This window comes from Haliaeetus leucocephalus, unplaced genomic scaffold (genome assembly GCF_000737465.1).
Source record: "Haliaeetus leucocephalus isolate CR32 unplaced genomic scaffold, Haliaeetus_leucocephalus-4.0 Scaffold587, whole genome shotgun sequence".
Taxonomy (NCBI): Eukaryota; Metazoa; Chordata; class Aves; order Accipitriformes; family Accipitridae; genus Haliaeetus; species Haliaeetus leucocephalus.
The window spans coordinates 5,799,342-5,813,355 of NW_010973023.1; the positions used below are offsets into that span (position 1 = coordinate 5,799,342).

Consider the following 14,014-nt stretch of genomic DNA (forward strand, 5'->3'; position numbering starts at 1 on the left):
CTCTTGTCCAGCTTGGAATCAATGAATGGGAATTTGGCATAAGTCCTATTCTGTTGTGTTTTGCACATACATATGTGTGTCTGTGTGGGTGTGTAAGTGTGTGTGGGTGTGTGTATATGCTTTCTAGAACAGGATCAATAAATGGAACAACTGATACCAGGTTTTCAGTTATGGTCACTCGTAAATATGACTGTGCCTTACCTATAATTTGAAGAAGCTGACTGACAGGTAGGATGACTAGTTTGAATTTCTGCTGAAATTTATTTCCCTCAGTTGGTCACCTGTCCCTGCAGCACAGATATCTTTGGTTGGTTGTCTGTTGGCTTTTGGATCACTGCAGTTTGCAGCCTGTTTTAAGACAGGGTTTGATGACTGGTTGCATGGAAACATAGAAAGAATTGATGAACACCTCAGACATCAGTGCAGTGGCAGTATGATGGACAGGTGGTGATGGTGATCTTGTTAGATAATAGCAAAGCCATTGTAATTCATTAAAAAGCTCTTGAAGGCTAGGGCTCGGTGTAGTAAGGAATAGCTCTACTTCTAGTTTAGCATTACAGATACTTCTCAAAACTCTTTTTATTAAATGGATTTACTTAATCAAAAAACTTGTTTCTGTTTTCATGGAAATCTAGAATACAACAAAATTGTTACTTTAGTGATAAATGGAAGAAAAGTGATCAGAAAAAATGGTGTCTGCTCATGGTTTTTGTCAAATGTAAACTTTTATATCTGAACAACTATTAGGATGGTTGAAAATGCATTTCTTTTCTAGCAGGATTAGTGAAAGTCACTGAATTTTCTAAAGTCTGTAATATTTTCAAAAGCTGCTCAGAAGCTTTCTGAGCCTAAGAACTTCCATATAACTGGCATGCAGTAACTGCTAGCAAGACAGCTGAGAACATGCAGCAAAGACACTTTATTCCTCCAGGGACCTCTCACACAATTGAGTATGCTGAGAGATGGCCAGTTCTGAGTGACTGTTTTTACTACATCTGATGCCAAGCTTCACTTTTCCTTAAACAATGCTGTTGAGATATATCTACTAAACAACAATCAAAGTTAAAAGGAATAAAGGTTGATTAACTGTAATACCAACTCACACAAATACCTTTAGAGCAAGAACATTACAATTGCCACCTCATAACTTCATACTCGGGTGCAATTGTTGTCCCCCAAACGGGGTTCGTTTACCTGGTGTGCAGGCCAATAACACACAGAGTCGAGGTATTTTCAAATTAATTTCACTGATGTGCATGAAGGGGTGCCTGTCTCAAGACAGCACACCTTTGTCTCAAAAATTCCCACATCTATATACTTAAGTAATACACATTCATTATTATTTCCCGTAATGATTGGTTCGTTCTTCTTCACCTCTCATGTAAATTAGCACGCAGACTTTGTCTTCTTCCTTCATTGTCATCTTTTGAGTAGGTGGTATCATTTGAGTAGGTGGTCAGTGAGTTGGTGGTCACGATCTCCCCCTGTAGGAATTACCTTTTACCTACTTCTTCAAGTTTTGTTGATCAGACCACAATCCATTACCTTTTCTGACATAAACATGAAGCCCCATTGTCTAATAGAATCATAGAATCGTTTAGATTGGAAAAGACCTTTAAGATCATCAAGTCCAACCATCAACCCAACACCACCATGCCCGCTAAACCATGTCCTGAAATGCCACGTCTGCATGGGTTTTGAGCAGCTCCAGGGATGGTGACTCCACCACTTCCCTCGGCAGCCTGTTCCAATGCCTCACAATCCTTTCAGTAAAGAAATTTTTCCTAATATCCAATCTAAACGTCCCCTGCTGCAACGTGAGGCCATTTCCTCGTCCTGTCTCCAGCCACCTGACAGAAGAGACCAGCACCCACCTCACTACAACCTCCTTTCAGGTAGTTGTAGAGAGCGATCAGGTCTCCCTTCAGCCTCCTTTTCTCCAGACTAAACAACCTCAGTTCCCTCAGCCGCTCCTCATAAGACTTGTGCTCTAGACCCTTCACCAGCTTGGTTGCCCTTCTCTGGACATGCTCCAGCACCTCAATGTCTGTCTTGGAGTGAGGGGCCCAAAACTGAACACAGGACTCGAGGTGCAGCCTCACCAGTGCCAAATACAGGGGACGATCACCTCCCTGCTCCTGCTGGCCACACTATTTCTGATACAGGCCAGGATGCCGTTGGCCTTCTTGGCCACCTGGGCACACCTGTGGCTCATATTCAGCCGGCTGTCTACCAGCACCCCCAGGTCCTTTTCTGCCGGGCAGCTTTCCAGCCCCCCTTCCCCAAGCCTGTCGCGCTGCATGGGGTTGTTGTGACCCAAGTGCAGGACCCGACAGCACTGAGCCTTGTTGAACCTCATACAATTGGCCTCGGCCCATCGATCCAGCCTGTCCAGATCCCTCTGTAGAACCTTCCTACCCTCAAGCAGATCAACACTCCCACCCAACTTGGTGTCATCTGCAAACTTACTGAGGGTGCACTCGATCCCCTTGTTAGTTAGTTCCTAAACCATAAATCATGTCTAGTTATTGTTTCCCTATTTTAAATATTAACTGATGGGGGCTGTATACAGGAGTTTAGCAGTTCCCTGGTTATTACAATCATATTATACATATTAATTGATAACACAACCAGTTCATTTCCACTAATCTAGATGGATTGATAGGAAAGAAGTGCCATACTTAAAACCTACTAATTCTTGCTACAGTCTATATAAAATGTAGTTGCAACATTAGTAAATTTTGGATGTGTCATCAAGGCCACAGATAAGTGTATGAAGTATTTGTGGGAGTGTAATTCAGGTTTGTGAATATATTTCTAGTGCCAGCTTTCATTAAGTTTTGATTGAAAAAAATGGGAACTGTGAAATTAGCTGTCGTGGTAACTGAAGGGTCCCCAAATGAGAGGCAGTCATAGCCTTTTAAGAGGATTTTAAAAAAAATATAATTTTAGGTAATAAATGAGATTATGCTTTTTAAAACCTTGTAAAAATTATTTCATAGTTTGAGATAGATAATGTTTAGAATGTGTTCTATATTTTTCCTGCAAAGCAAGGACTGTAAATCCATGTTTTTAATTACAAAAATGAATGAAAGATGTTGCCATACTTCCTGGTATTTGTTAATTCTAGTCAAGAGGATTTTCACAGATTGAATTCTTGAGTCTCAATCTGTGTAAACTTTTCTCAGGAGTAGAAAAGTGTTTTTGATCGTGTGTACACATATATATGTTTGCACATACCCAGTACATTAGCAAAAGCAGAACCTTCAATCTGGTAGGTAAACAATTTGCTAAATAGGATGGATTTCAATCATAGAAACTTTTCCCTAAAATTTCATTGTGATTTGGGTAAACAAATGTTAGATAGTCTCATATATTTGTTTAATTTGACTAGCACTGGAGAAAGAGCCTTTCGCTTCTATATGTGTAGTCTAGCTTACTCCAGTAGCCAACAAGAGCTGCTATGGATTTCCCCCCCCCCCCTTTTTTTTTTTTTTTCCCCTTTCTTTCTTTCTGGCCTGAATGAACTGTATGGGGCCCTGTCCTGTCATCACAAAAGATTGCCAGCTTTATCTTAGAAATAAGGCACTGAAGAGGACTGACGAAAAGTGAATGTCTTACCCTTGCAAAAATGCAAGGTGTCGGTGTGAGTACTGGGAAGACGCTTGCGCTGTTTCTGCCTCTCCTGCCTTGGTTCCCTGCGTACCCTCGCTTTGTAAACAGCCAAAACGGCACCCCTGTCTGAAACTGCCTGTTTGCTGTGGATGCTGCCCCTGCAGCAAAATAAGTGAAATAAGTCACGTGAAGACTTCTCAAAAACTTGAGAGTTAAGTTTGGTCACAAAGTTAGGTCTTTGGTGGAAGGTGAACTTTGCACAGAGATGGCTGAGGGGTGCGTCTGTCTTCGATGCTGTCAAATCATGAGGGCAACTGAAGGGAAAAGGATTGCCAATAATACGGAAATGGAATAATATGGTGTTTGCCAGTTAGCCTGGGAGCACCCTGACTGTGAACCTAGGATAAGATAAAGTACAGGAAACTTTGTGCAATTCAGACAGACTGCTCAGTTACAATGGTTTTAATGATAAATAAAAGGAAATGACCATGCTAATGTCTTGCCCTGTAGTTATGATTCAGTCCAAGAGGTTTGTTTCTTTCTGCTTATCTCAGCTGTCAAGATGTTTGTCTACGTAGTTGTGAATTCAGATCTTAGCATGTTCCCTGTAGCCCTAGATTTGTCCTTGGAGAAGGGGACTTTCCTGCCTTCTTCTAAGCTTCCATTTGGATTCAGGATGTTCCCCCTTCTGCCCTGCCTACCCTGACTGTTGTCCAGATAACCCACTCAGGCAAAGCTAATGCATTATTTCCTCTCATACTTTTAGACATGCTAAAGCAGTCTTGAGTATTTATATATCCATATCTGTATCTATCTATCTATTCTATTTTTATTTACATACGTATACAAAAAAAATTGTGTGTGCATGTCCCTTCAGCTTCTGTGCAGTAAAATTTTTCACATCTATGATCAGTGTAACTAATGAAGGAGTAATATGTGATGTTGTGAGTATTGTAATTAATGATTATTCAGTCACAAGGGTACACATCAGTAGGGTGTTGTATAAGCAATGCTTTTTACTATAAAATTTTGTCATAAATTTTGTTATAAGCTTATGTCCTTATAGTTTCCAATAAAAGCTCCAATGTGGTATTCCTGTAACGTCTAATAACCATCTGAATCTGTAACAAGCAGAGGTAACTGCTCTTTTAGTGTAAAATGCAATCAGATAAGATATTAACAAATACTTAGTGTGAGTTACAGAAATTGATGCAAAATAACATTAGCCTGGTTCAAGGTTTTCTTAACCTCATTGAAAAGTATAAGTGCTCTTTAGAATAAGATGATGTTTGCATTAACGTGGCATTTTCTTTTTTAACTACAGCTAGAACTAACTTTCAGCTACTTGGAAATCCAAGGAGTAACTTCCAGTAAACCGGGTCAGGTGAGTGTATTCTAGATAAAAGATACTTGTTTACTCATTGCTAAATCTGTTCCAGTCAAGGAGGTAATGCTCCAACATGCAGGTGTCCCCATCCGGTGAGTACGCTCTATGTTTGCACTCCTACATTCATGATGCTTTAAAGTCTTAACGATAATGATAAGAATTTAGAGAGTCAATTTTAGGAATGTGTTGTGCAGGTGGGATGACAATAAATACCCCCCCCCCCCCGCCCAGTTCAATATGGTACAAGTTTTTATTTGTCTCTTAAGTGAATGTTTTTCTCAGAGATGATAAAGCAATGGTGGCTAGTATATAATCATCACCATGCAAGCTTGAATGGCTTCTGTGGTGTATACCTTTATGGTGAAGTCAAAAGCTACTGCTTACGTTGCAGGCAGAAATGGTTTGCTTCCAACTATTTTTGATACCATTACTATATACAACACAAAATATATTTGACAGCAAGTTATGTGTCCAAAAAAATGAATGTCAAAGAGAAGGTGCTGAAAAGAAGAATGCCTTTAATACGTTTTTCGTTCATAAGATGAAAATGTTGACAAGATTTGACAGTTCAATTGTATCAAAGTCTTCAATGTGTTTTATGCGTGTTTGGCTTTGAAAGAGCTTTTTAAAAATAGGAGCATCTGACACTTTATTTGGACTCTGAAAAGCTCTCATTGTGTTTAATATGTCATCTTTTTAACCTGGCTTTTGATGCTTTTCCTTGAAGGAGGAGAAAAAAAAAGTCCAGATGTTTATCTCTTTAATGGGAAGACATTTACTAAATACTGTGTATGTTTTTGTGGCTTTATTTATTTAAGGTACTAAAATGCCATTGTAGCTAATGCTAATTATTCCTAGGGGCATAGACAATCACTGCCGTAGCAGGGTTTACAAGGGATTTCCAGCAGTCTCACTTAGCATACTGTTTTCCTGAAATATTTTTTAAGGTTTTGCGTGTTTACATTCATTTGTGTTTTGAATGTGTGAGGCTTAAAGCTGAAGGCAGGCAGAATCCTAGATTATTGCTTGCAGGGCAAATTGTACTGTTGCAGTTTTCCTACCAACGGCATGTTATATCTGTGATACCTGAAGGATGTAGTCTTCTACTAGGCATCTCACAGAAAGCCATGAAGAGCTTCCCACTGTAAGATAAGTGAACAAATGGACTGAGTAATGTAGGGAAATGTGCTAATATTGGTGACTATGAAAAACAGTAGTAACTTGCCCACTCATTCATCTTCAGGGAGTGAGAGCAACAGGTCCAGAAAGGAGTTGAGTTGGTGGGAAAAGGTGTGAAGATTTTTGTTGTGCTTTTGGGATAATACCACCTCTTCAAGGGTTATCCTGGTGATGACCCTAGACATGGACTGGGAACCAGAAGAGCTCTGGTAACCAGTTTCAATAAAAAACCCCAATCTTCTGTAGCATACTGCAGTGTCCCCTCTCGTACTGTCTATCTACACTTCTTATTTATTCCTAATGTTAGCTTCTTACTGTGTCTGCACGGCTCCTCATCTAAAAGGGTTTATGACTTGGGCTGTGCTGAATATTCACATTGGAGAATACAGAAACATTACATTGCTTCCTGTGATGCAGCTGAAAGCAGCAGCAGACCTGATGTCTCAGTCATACAGTAATCTGATTTGGTTATGAACACTCAATATATAACAGAGATGGGTTGCAAAAGGCTTTATGTTTCCCCCTCGCTGAAGCACGTATCCCCTAGACAGCAGGACAGTAATGTTAGCTGAGTTACTGCTTCATCTGAGCCAAGACAATACATTACCGTAACATTTTCTTAAACGGCATAGATCAAAGCATTAGAGCTTTTCCAGGGGATCACAGCCATTAAAAACTTTTACTTTTTGCTGTAGGAAGCAGGCCCTGCTCATTCAATAGTTTCCTGTCAGGCTGCGCTTGTTTCTCCTGGTGTTCTGGGATGTGTTTCAAAAGAGGACAATGCTGTGAAAAGTTCTTGGGTTTCAGAATGTCAGCTGAGGTCAAGATCCTTTGAAACTTTTATTCCCGTGGGAAGCAGGGCACTGTTAGGAAAAGCAAAGTTTGAGTACAGGGGTCTTGTACATTCAAGAACAACTTCTGAAACTTTACCTGGAGTGTTGTCATATCATGTCTTAAAGAATAACAGATTCCTACCAGCATGCAAAGCATTCAGCTGGCATTCAAAATGCTCTCCTTTTTAAATGGACATGAATTATATGATACCCAGTTCCTCTTATTTGCAGTTGATTATGGAAACTGAGAAATGCAGCATCTCCATGAAGATGGCATCCTCAGAGGATGTGAACGAGGTGCTGGCGCACATTGGGACCTGCCTCAGGAAGATATTCCCTGGCCTCTCACCAGTGTAAGTGTTTTTTAGGACACCTCTAGTGGCAACAGATTGTGTGGAAAGGGTGACAAGCCACCACTTTTTGTCCATGGGTCTCCCCACCCTGACCTCAGAAGTGCACCGAGGGTATGAGAAAACCTTGAGGCAAGCAGTAAGCTTTTATGCAGGTATATGACAGAGCCAGGAGGCTGTGCAGAGCATCGGTAGGCTATCCATGCTCTGTAGGGTCAAAAGAGCCTTTGTTTTGAATGGGTGATGCAGGCATTTGGAGTCTTAAGTTTTCATTTTAACTTATTGCCTTTCCAACCTTAGGTATAGGTTAGGCTCTGGCTTTTTTGTTGTAATTTACTCCTTTCCCCTAAACCAGCTATGATACTCAGTGGGTTTTTTTTTTCTAGAAGTAAAATCTGAGTTGGGAGAGAAGGGAAAAGTTCTGTTTGCTTTCAGTGTTTGTGAAATGATGCACATGATTGGGAGCCTTGCTCTTCAAAACTGAGCCCTGGGCAGTCTTGTCATATACTTTCCATGGTGTAACTGGCTCCTTGGATCACACATCTCCTTATCTACCTTTTTTTGCTCTGCTGCTTTTTTTTTTTTTTGTTCTTGCCTTTGGTTGTCTTTTTTTCTTGTATCTGTGCCTCTGAATTTTATCATCTTGCAGCAGTTCTCAGTAGTTTTTCTTCATTTAATTTTATTTCTTCTCTCTGTCCTTGCCTCATCTTCATCACTCTCTACCAGATCATGCAGCTCTACTATTACTTTCTTCAGCTCCTGCTTTTCAGCGATATTAGAGAAAGTGGACTGTGCAAAAGAATTTTCTGGGATACACTGATCTTTCTAAGTGAGCTTTTGAAACAGACATTAGATATAAATGGTCAGGCTAAATTTACATGTTTTATTTTGGGTGCCTGTCTTTATTATTCACCTTTCCTGTAGGTGGAGTAGGAAATCAAGTTCATAAACTCTGGCTGGCAGTTTCTTTTTTTACTTCCAGTTTCCTTCTGTGGCAGTATTATTAACTGCCTTAATGGAGATCAAGCTTTTCCTTCAAAAAGCACACATACAAGTGAATATTTGTGAACAGGTTTGCCATAAAACCTCAGTAACGATGTGAGAAATGTAGGCAAAAAGAGTAAAGAGGGCTGCAGGCTGTGCATGTTTGAGTGTCTGTGAAGGCCTTGAGACCTATACATGTTTTCTTTGGGCTTTCTTGAGAACATTGCTGGAGCATTTGGTGTAGCTGTATGGAGAACTTGGTTCCTGGAAAAGAAACCAAATTTCTTACTCTCCTCTCAGATGGCATTACTTTCCAAAATGAAGGCACTGGAGTTATGCCGATCATATAAGACCAGAACAAGCAAAAAGGGGGAAAGAGGTTTCTCCCATTAATATCTCTTATTAATTCTTCCCCTCTGTTTTATGGAATTCTGCAGTTTATGAGGCAGTCCTGTCATTCAGAAAAACAGATCGTTTCATTTCTGAAAAGGTGGGAAGGGATTGTGTTTTTGTTTAGGGGAGGAGGAACACAACCAGATTGCAAAGAATGAAGCTGGGTACCCAGAGTGCAGCCTAGAGGCCACAGGCAGCTACTCAGCATGCTCTGTGGCTCTTTGCACCATAATGCTTTTACTGCATAAAAGCACTGTATAAATAGCAGTGGTTTCAGCGTAACCAGTAATGCCATGTCTCCCCTATTTTGGTCATTCTTGTATTAGTTGAGGGCCACAAGCCTGCTTAGCTTGGGTCATCCTGGCACAGAAGAGGACTCAGTTGCTCCAGTAGTCACAGGGTTAATCATTAAAGAAGAGACAAATAAATGTTACTCCTGCTGGGAGGCATCATGATGTGTGTGACTTTTAGGCAGAAAAGTCGGTTGTATTAAAGATGGTAATTCTTCTATACACTCATTTAAAATTGTACTTGAAATAAAGAAGATTTATGAATTTAAAAGTACTTTCAAAGTCATGAATGATTTTTTCTTTTTTCCCTTCCCCTTTTGCATCTAGGAGGATTCTGAAAAAAGTAACTATGGAGCCTTCAGAAAGACTGGCTAATCTCCAGGCCCTGTGGGACAGTCAGACAGTGGCAGAACTTGGACCTTGTGGTGAGAATAAATTCAAAGGCTCAAATATAAAAAGGCTGGAATTGCAGTGTTAGGAAGTTTAATTCTATTTCTGGCAGAAGCTTGTAAAGGTGTAATTAGTTCTAAGGTGTAATTAGTACGGAGCAGACTTCTGATTGGTAGGTGAAGGAACTATTTTAAGCTTTCTTGCAACCTGCCAGGCAAAGATAGGATAGTCTGAGTTTCTTTCAGCAGCACAATGGACAGCCTTCTGAGAGAAAAAGAGAGTGAGTTTTGAAAGACTGGATCTTTAAGTATTAAAGTATCCTTTTAGATGCTTGTTTGTTTGTTTGCTTGTTTTACTATTATGTTAAATACTCTCTTGGGTTGTTTTTAGGAGGCTTTTCGCAGATGTATGCCTGTGTTTGCGATTGGCTTGGATTTCCCTATAGAGAAGAAGTACAGTGGGTAAGTACATGTCGTGTTCTGGAGCTCTTTTCAGCTAACTGTACAAATGATGAAAGAGCAGGTAAATCATAATACTTGGAAAAAACCAACAGTTCTGTAAAGATGTATTTGGTTATGTATTTTTAACAGGATGTCGATACAATTTATCTGACACAAGATACCAGAGAGTTGAATTTGCAAGACTTCAGCCACCTTGACCACAGGTAAACAATATGCAGTAATCATGCTAATATTTTGCAAACTTTCCTTGTTCCCCCTTGCAATACGGTTCGCCTGCCTGTGCTAAAGTGGGATGGTCCCATAGCTGTTACTTGAATGTGTAGACCTCTGAAATGACCATCTCTAGCATTTTTAGTTTTCAGCACAAAGCTGCTGGTTTTGCACGAAAGCCCCATGGAGAGCACATTTCATTGAGGAGTCTGAGAAGATAAATATATTTTGCTATTGGAAGCACTCCAAAAAGTTAACAGATAGAAGCTTTTCCTGTGATGGTGGATATAAGAGCTCAAATTCAGCAGAGAAAACATGCAACTACATCTGGTGGGCAAAGTAAAAAAAGGAAATTATGCAGTCTGTATTTATGCAGAATCTTTTTTTCTCATGGTGTACACAGTAAAGGAAATTATTTTTGTCAGCAAGTCAGTAGAAGGTTTAAATTGTTCAACTGAATTCCAGCCAGTAGTTTCTCCACTTACAATAGATGCTATCAAAACTGTGTACTTCCAGAAAGGAACTAATTGAGGGTAATTTTACTATGAGATGCTGAAACTTAGCTAAGTGTTGTATTTGGTTTACTGAATTTAGCTGGCTGAGAAAATTGGATTCTAAGAAAGTTGAATCTGAAGATACTTAAGTAGGAGGAAATGAGAGGAAGTCTTAACTAAAATCCATCATTATACAAGGAAAATGACAACTTTAAGAAACTGTAAATAAGATAGAGAAAGCATTTGTTTCTTTGGGAAAGCGCAGTGGAAGAATTAAGAATCTGTCAGGGGTACAATGTTAAAATATTGTAACAGGAAGGCTGAACTTGGAGGTAGATAAATAAGAGTATTTTGCCACAGCATTCTTTGCAGCTTTAAGCTATCAGGTATGTAAACTTGCAAAAAAACCCCACTGATATACTTACTTAGCTTCTGTGACGGGTTTTCACAGTCTGCACTGAATCCCATGGCAAAGTTACTAAGCTGTACCTGTGTTAGCTAATTCAGAAATAACTTGAACAAGACTACAGGGCTGCAACTAGTGCATGACGGATGTAGCCAAAGACTGTTTGGTTGGTTAGGAAAGTTGGTTTGGTTGATAAGGAAAGGAATACTATTCAGCACAAGCAAATGTGGGACAAGAACATAAGAATGCTTTAAAGATATTGCAAGTTGGAAGTACTGTGAAGACCATGGGGTATTCCTGAGAAAGTGACTTACAGATATGCAGCTTCAATAGAAATTAAATGTTTGAACAATTTATTGGGAGTGAAAAATATTGCTTATTAGGAAATAGCAGATAGAAGAAGTGTAAGTATTTAGAGTATCTTAGCTTTCGGAAAATGGAATAATGGGTTTGTTGCTTCACAGAAGCTTTTCATTGAAGCATACCATACAAAATTGACGTCACTGAGGAAATGTGTTGTTAATAAAAGACTTTATTAAATGTCTCATGATTCTGTAAGTCCAAAGCTTCAAAAAAATTTGGAGCCATTTACACGCCTTGCAATCCCTCTTGTGATGAGAGTTTCTACATGTTGACTGAACTGAGAAAAAGGTTTTGGATTGAAATTTCAAGAAAACTAAATTTTTTAGGAAGACAAAACCTTACTTTATTCATTAAAAATACAAATTAGGATCTGAGATCCCAGTCAATTCAAGAATGTATGTGAGTGTTTTGTGATATACTTAGCACAGTGAGAATGCTATAAATTAACAATATGCCATCATGATTTGGAGTTTGAGAGACTGTTGTACATCTTGCCCACCTAATTTTGGGGATTGCTGAAACTTCATGTTGTGCAGTAGCTCTGAAGTGAGGTAGGATGGGTACACCAGTTCTCCAGATACAGGGGCTATGCATTGCAAAAATAAACAATTTGTGTTTTTCCTAGTAAAGCATTTCTGTTAGAGGTCAACACGAGGTGGCATGAATTATAGATGAATTTAAGTTCCCAGAGTGTCTGACACTTAGAGTGCATAGCATGGCTTGCCGCATGGGAACATGACTTCTGAGGTTTTATCTGAAGTTACACTGTGCTGCGAACCATATAATTGTTTAACAACAACAGCAAAAAAAAGACTCAAAGTGAACAGGGCTTATTTAACTCAGTAGCATAATTTTCATCTGTGTAGCATATATTTTAGCATATTTGGACATTCAAAAAATTGTCAGAAAAGTGTGATTGGTTAAATTTTTTTTTTTCTTTGCACTGTTTAGATTTCTTGCCATATTAAATACACTGGGGTACAGAGAAGTTGAAAAAACATGAAGGCGTTAGTGAAGCTTGAATGTTGTTAAAGCTTGGAGAGATTTTCTGCATTCCAGGAGAATAGAATCTGTTTTCATTTTAAGATGGGACAGGTTTACGTTTTGTGAATCTTACTTTATTCTGGATGGTAGTTTAGTGAACAAACTAATAAATTTAAGCAACTCAATATAACTCAAAGAGGGAAAGTTACGAGAAGGCCCAGCTTTTGGAAATGGTTGTTAGCATTCGTTCGTAGAGTATTGCAAAAGAATTCAGATCGTTGTTAGTACCACATCGAGAATTTAATAGAATAAAGGGAATAAAGCAGTATATAATTTTGAAAACTCAGTAACAAGTGCAATGAGGTTAGGTGAGCTCAAAGCAAGAGGAGTAGAGGTAAATTTCTAAAGGACCCTCATTGATCCAGAAGCACCTTCAACAATTTGAACAAAATGAAAAAAGGACTGAACTACATATTTTCTCCTTAAAATCAGGTGGTAGAATCTGATAAAGCGACGTTTCTAGACAGTAAGGCTACCGCAGAACACGCAGAGGTTCCACTGTCTTCAGGCATGGGGGGAGGAAGCGGTAGGGTGGCGTGTGGGGGGGTTAGCAGCTGGTCTTACTGAAGAGTGCCAGTATCTGTGCTTCTCTAGGGTTTGAACAAACAGGCCTTGAGTACTGCGGAAGACTAAACTATTTAAAGATGAGAATTTGCAAATCGGATGGGTAGATCTGTTTTAAAATATTCCTGTCCTGCTGCAGCAATGTTTCTTTAACTTCTTGAAATGGTTTTCCCACTAACTCTGAGCACCACGTGTCCTTCAGCCATTTCCCTCCGCGGCCTGGGGAGGAGAGGGGAGAAGGGGACGGCCTCAGGCAAATTCTGCCCACAGCAAGTCTCCTGCCCAGAAGGTACTGAGCTCTTGCCAGCCCTCCAAGCCAGCTTACCAGCTCCCTGGTAGTGTAAACACTTGCAGTCAGTGATCCCTGACTGTTGTCCCTCCGTTCCTTTGGAGGAACGGGTGCTGCTGCTGCTGGCTGAAATACATCTGCTGGTGGTGCCTTCTGCCTCTTTTGGGGGTGGTGGTCTACAGCTCTGCTCCACCAGTGCGACGGTGGTACCGTCAGCCTGTGCAACGTTTGCCCTGCAGCATTCACCACCAGCTGTGGCTGGCTGGTTACCACTGGGTGGATAAACCAAAATTACACCTGAAAAATAACTCTTACGTTCATTCCACTTCCAAGGCAAAGGCACTGGCAAGAGGGACATCAAAGCTGCTAATTCATTACCTTCTTACCAATTGCTCCAGGGGAAGGCAAAGGAGGAACAGAACTCTATGTGGACATTCCTTACTCCATAGCAAGGTTCCCACCTGCCCAGCCTAAGGGCAAAATACCTTTGGGTTGGTGTCTGTGTCGCCCCCCCCCCGCCCCCCCCAACATTTCACTAATCAGTTACTGCTTTATATGGAGATAAAGTATGTGTGTGTAGGACCAAAAACAACGTGGTGGATGGAAATAAATCTATACACTTCATGAAGCTGGTAAGACTCTCCTGTGCCAGTGGAAATGACTTCACACAAGACTTGATGTGTGCTGTGAACAAATGGAAAACAAGCTTAATCCTTGAAGGGCACCACACAGTAGTTCCTCTGCAGGAGTGTGAAAATGGTC

The 14,014-nt window shown here is 40.1% G+C and overlaps 1 protein-coding gene across 1 annotated transcript in view; it reads left to right on the top strand.

The window, feature by feature from the left end:
• The window catches only part of LRRC16A (leucine rich repeat containing 16A), a 211,431-nt gene that overhangs the window by 94,906 nt on the left and 102,511 nt on the right, over positions 1-14,014 (top strand). The window contains exons 4-8 of the mRNA XM_010578007.1: positions 4,940-4,999; positions 7,246-7,367; positions 9,359-9,456; positions 9,812-9,882; positions 10,012-10,085. Coding sequence (XP_010576309.1) covers positions 4,940-4,999; positions 7,246-7,367; positions 9,359-9,456; positions 9,812-9,882; positions 10,012-10,085 — 425 coding nt within the window. The remainder of the gene's footprint in view (positions 1-4,939; positions 5,000-7,245; positions 7,368-9,358; positions 9,457-9,811; positions 9,883-10,011; positions 10,086-14,014) is intronic.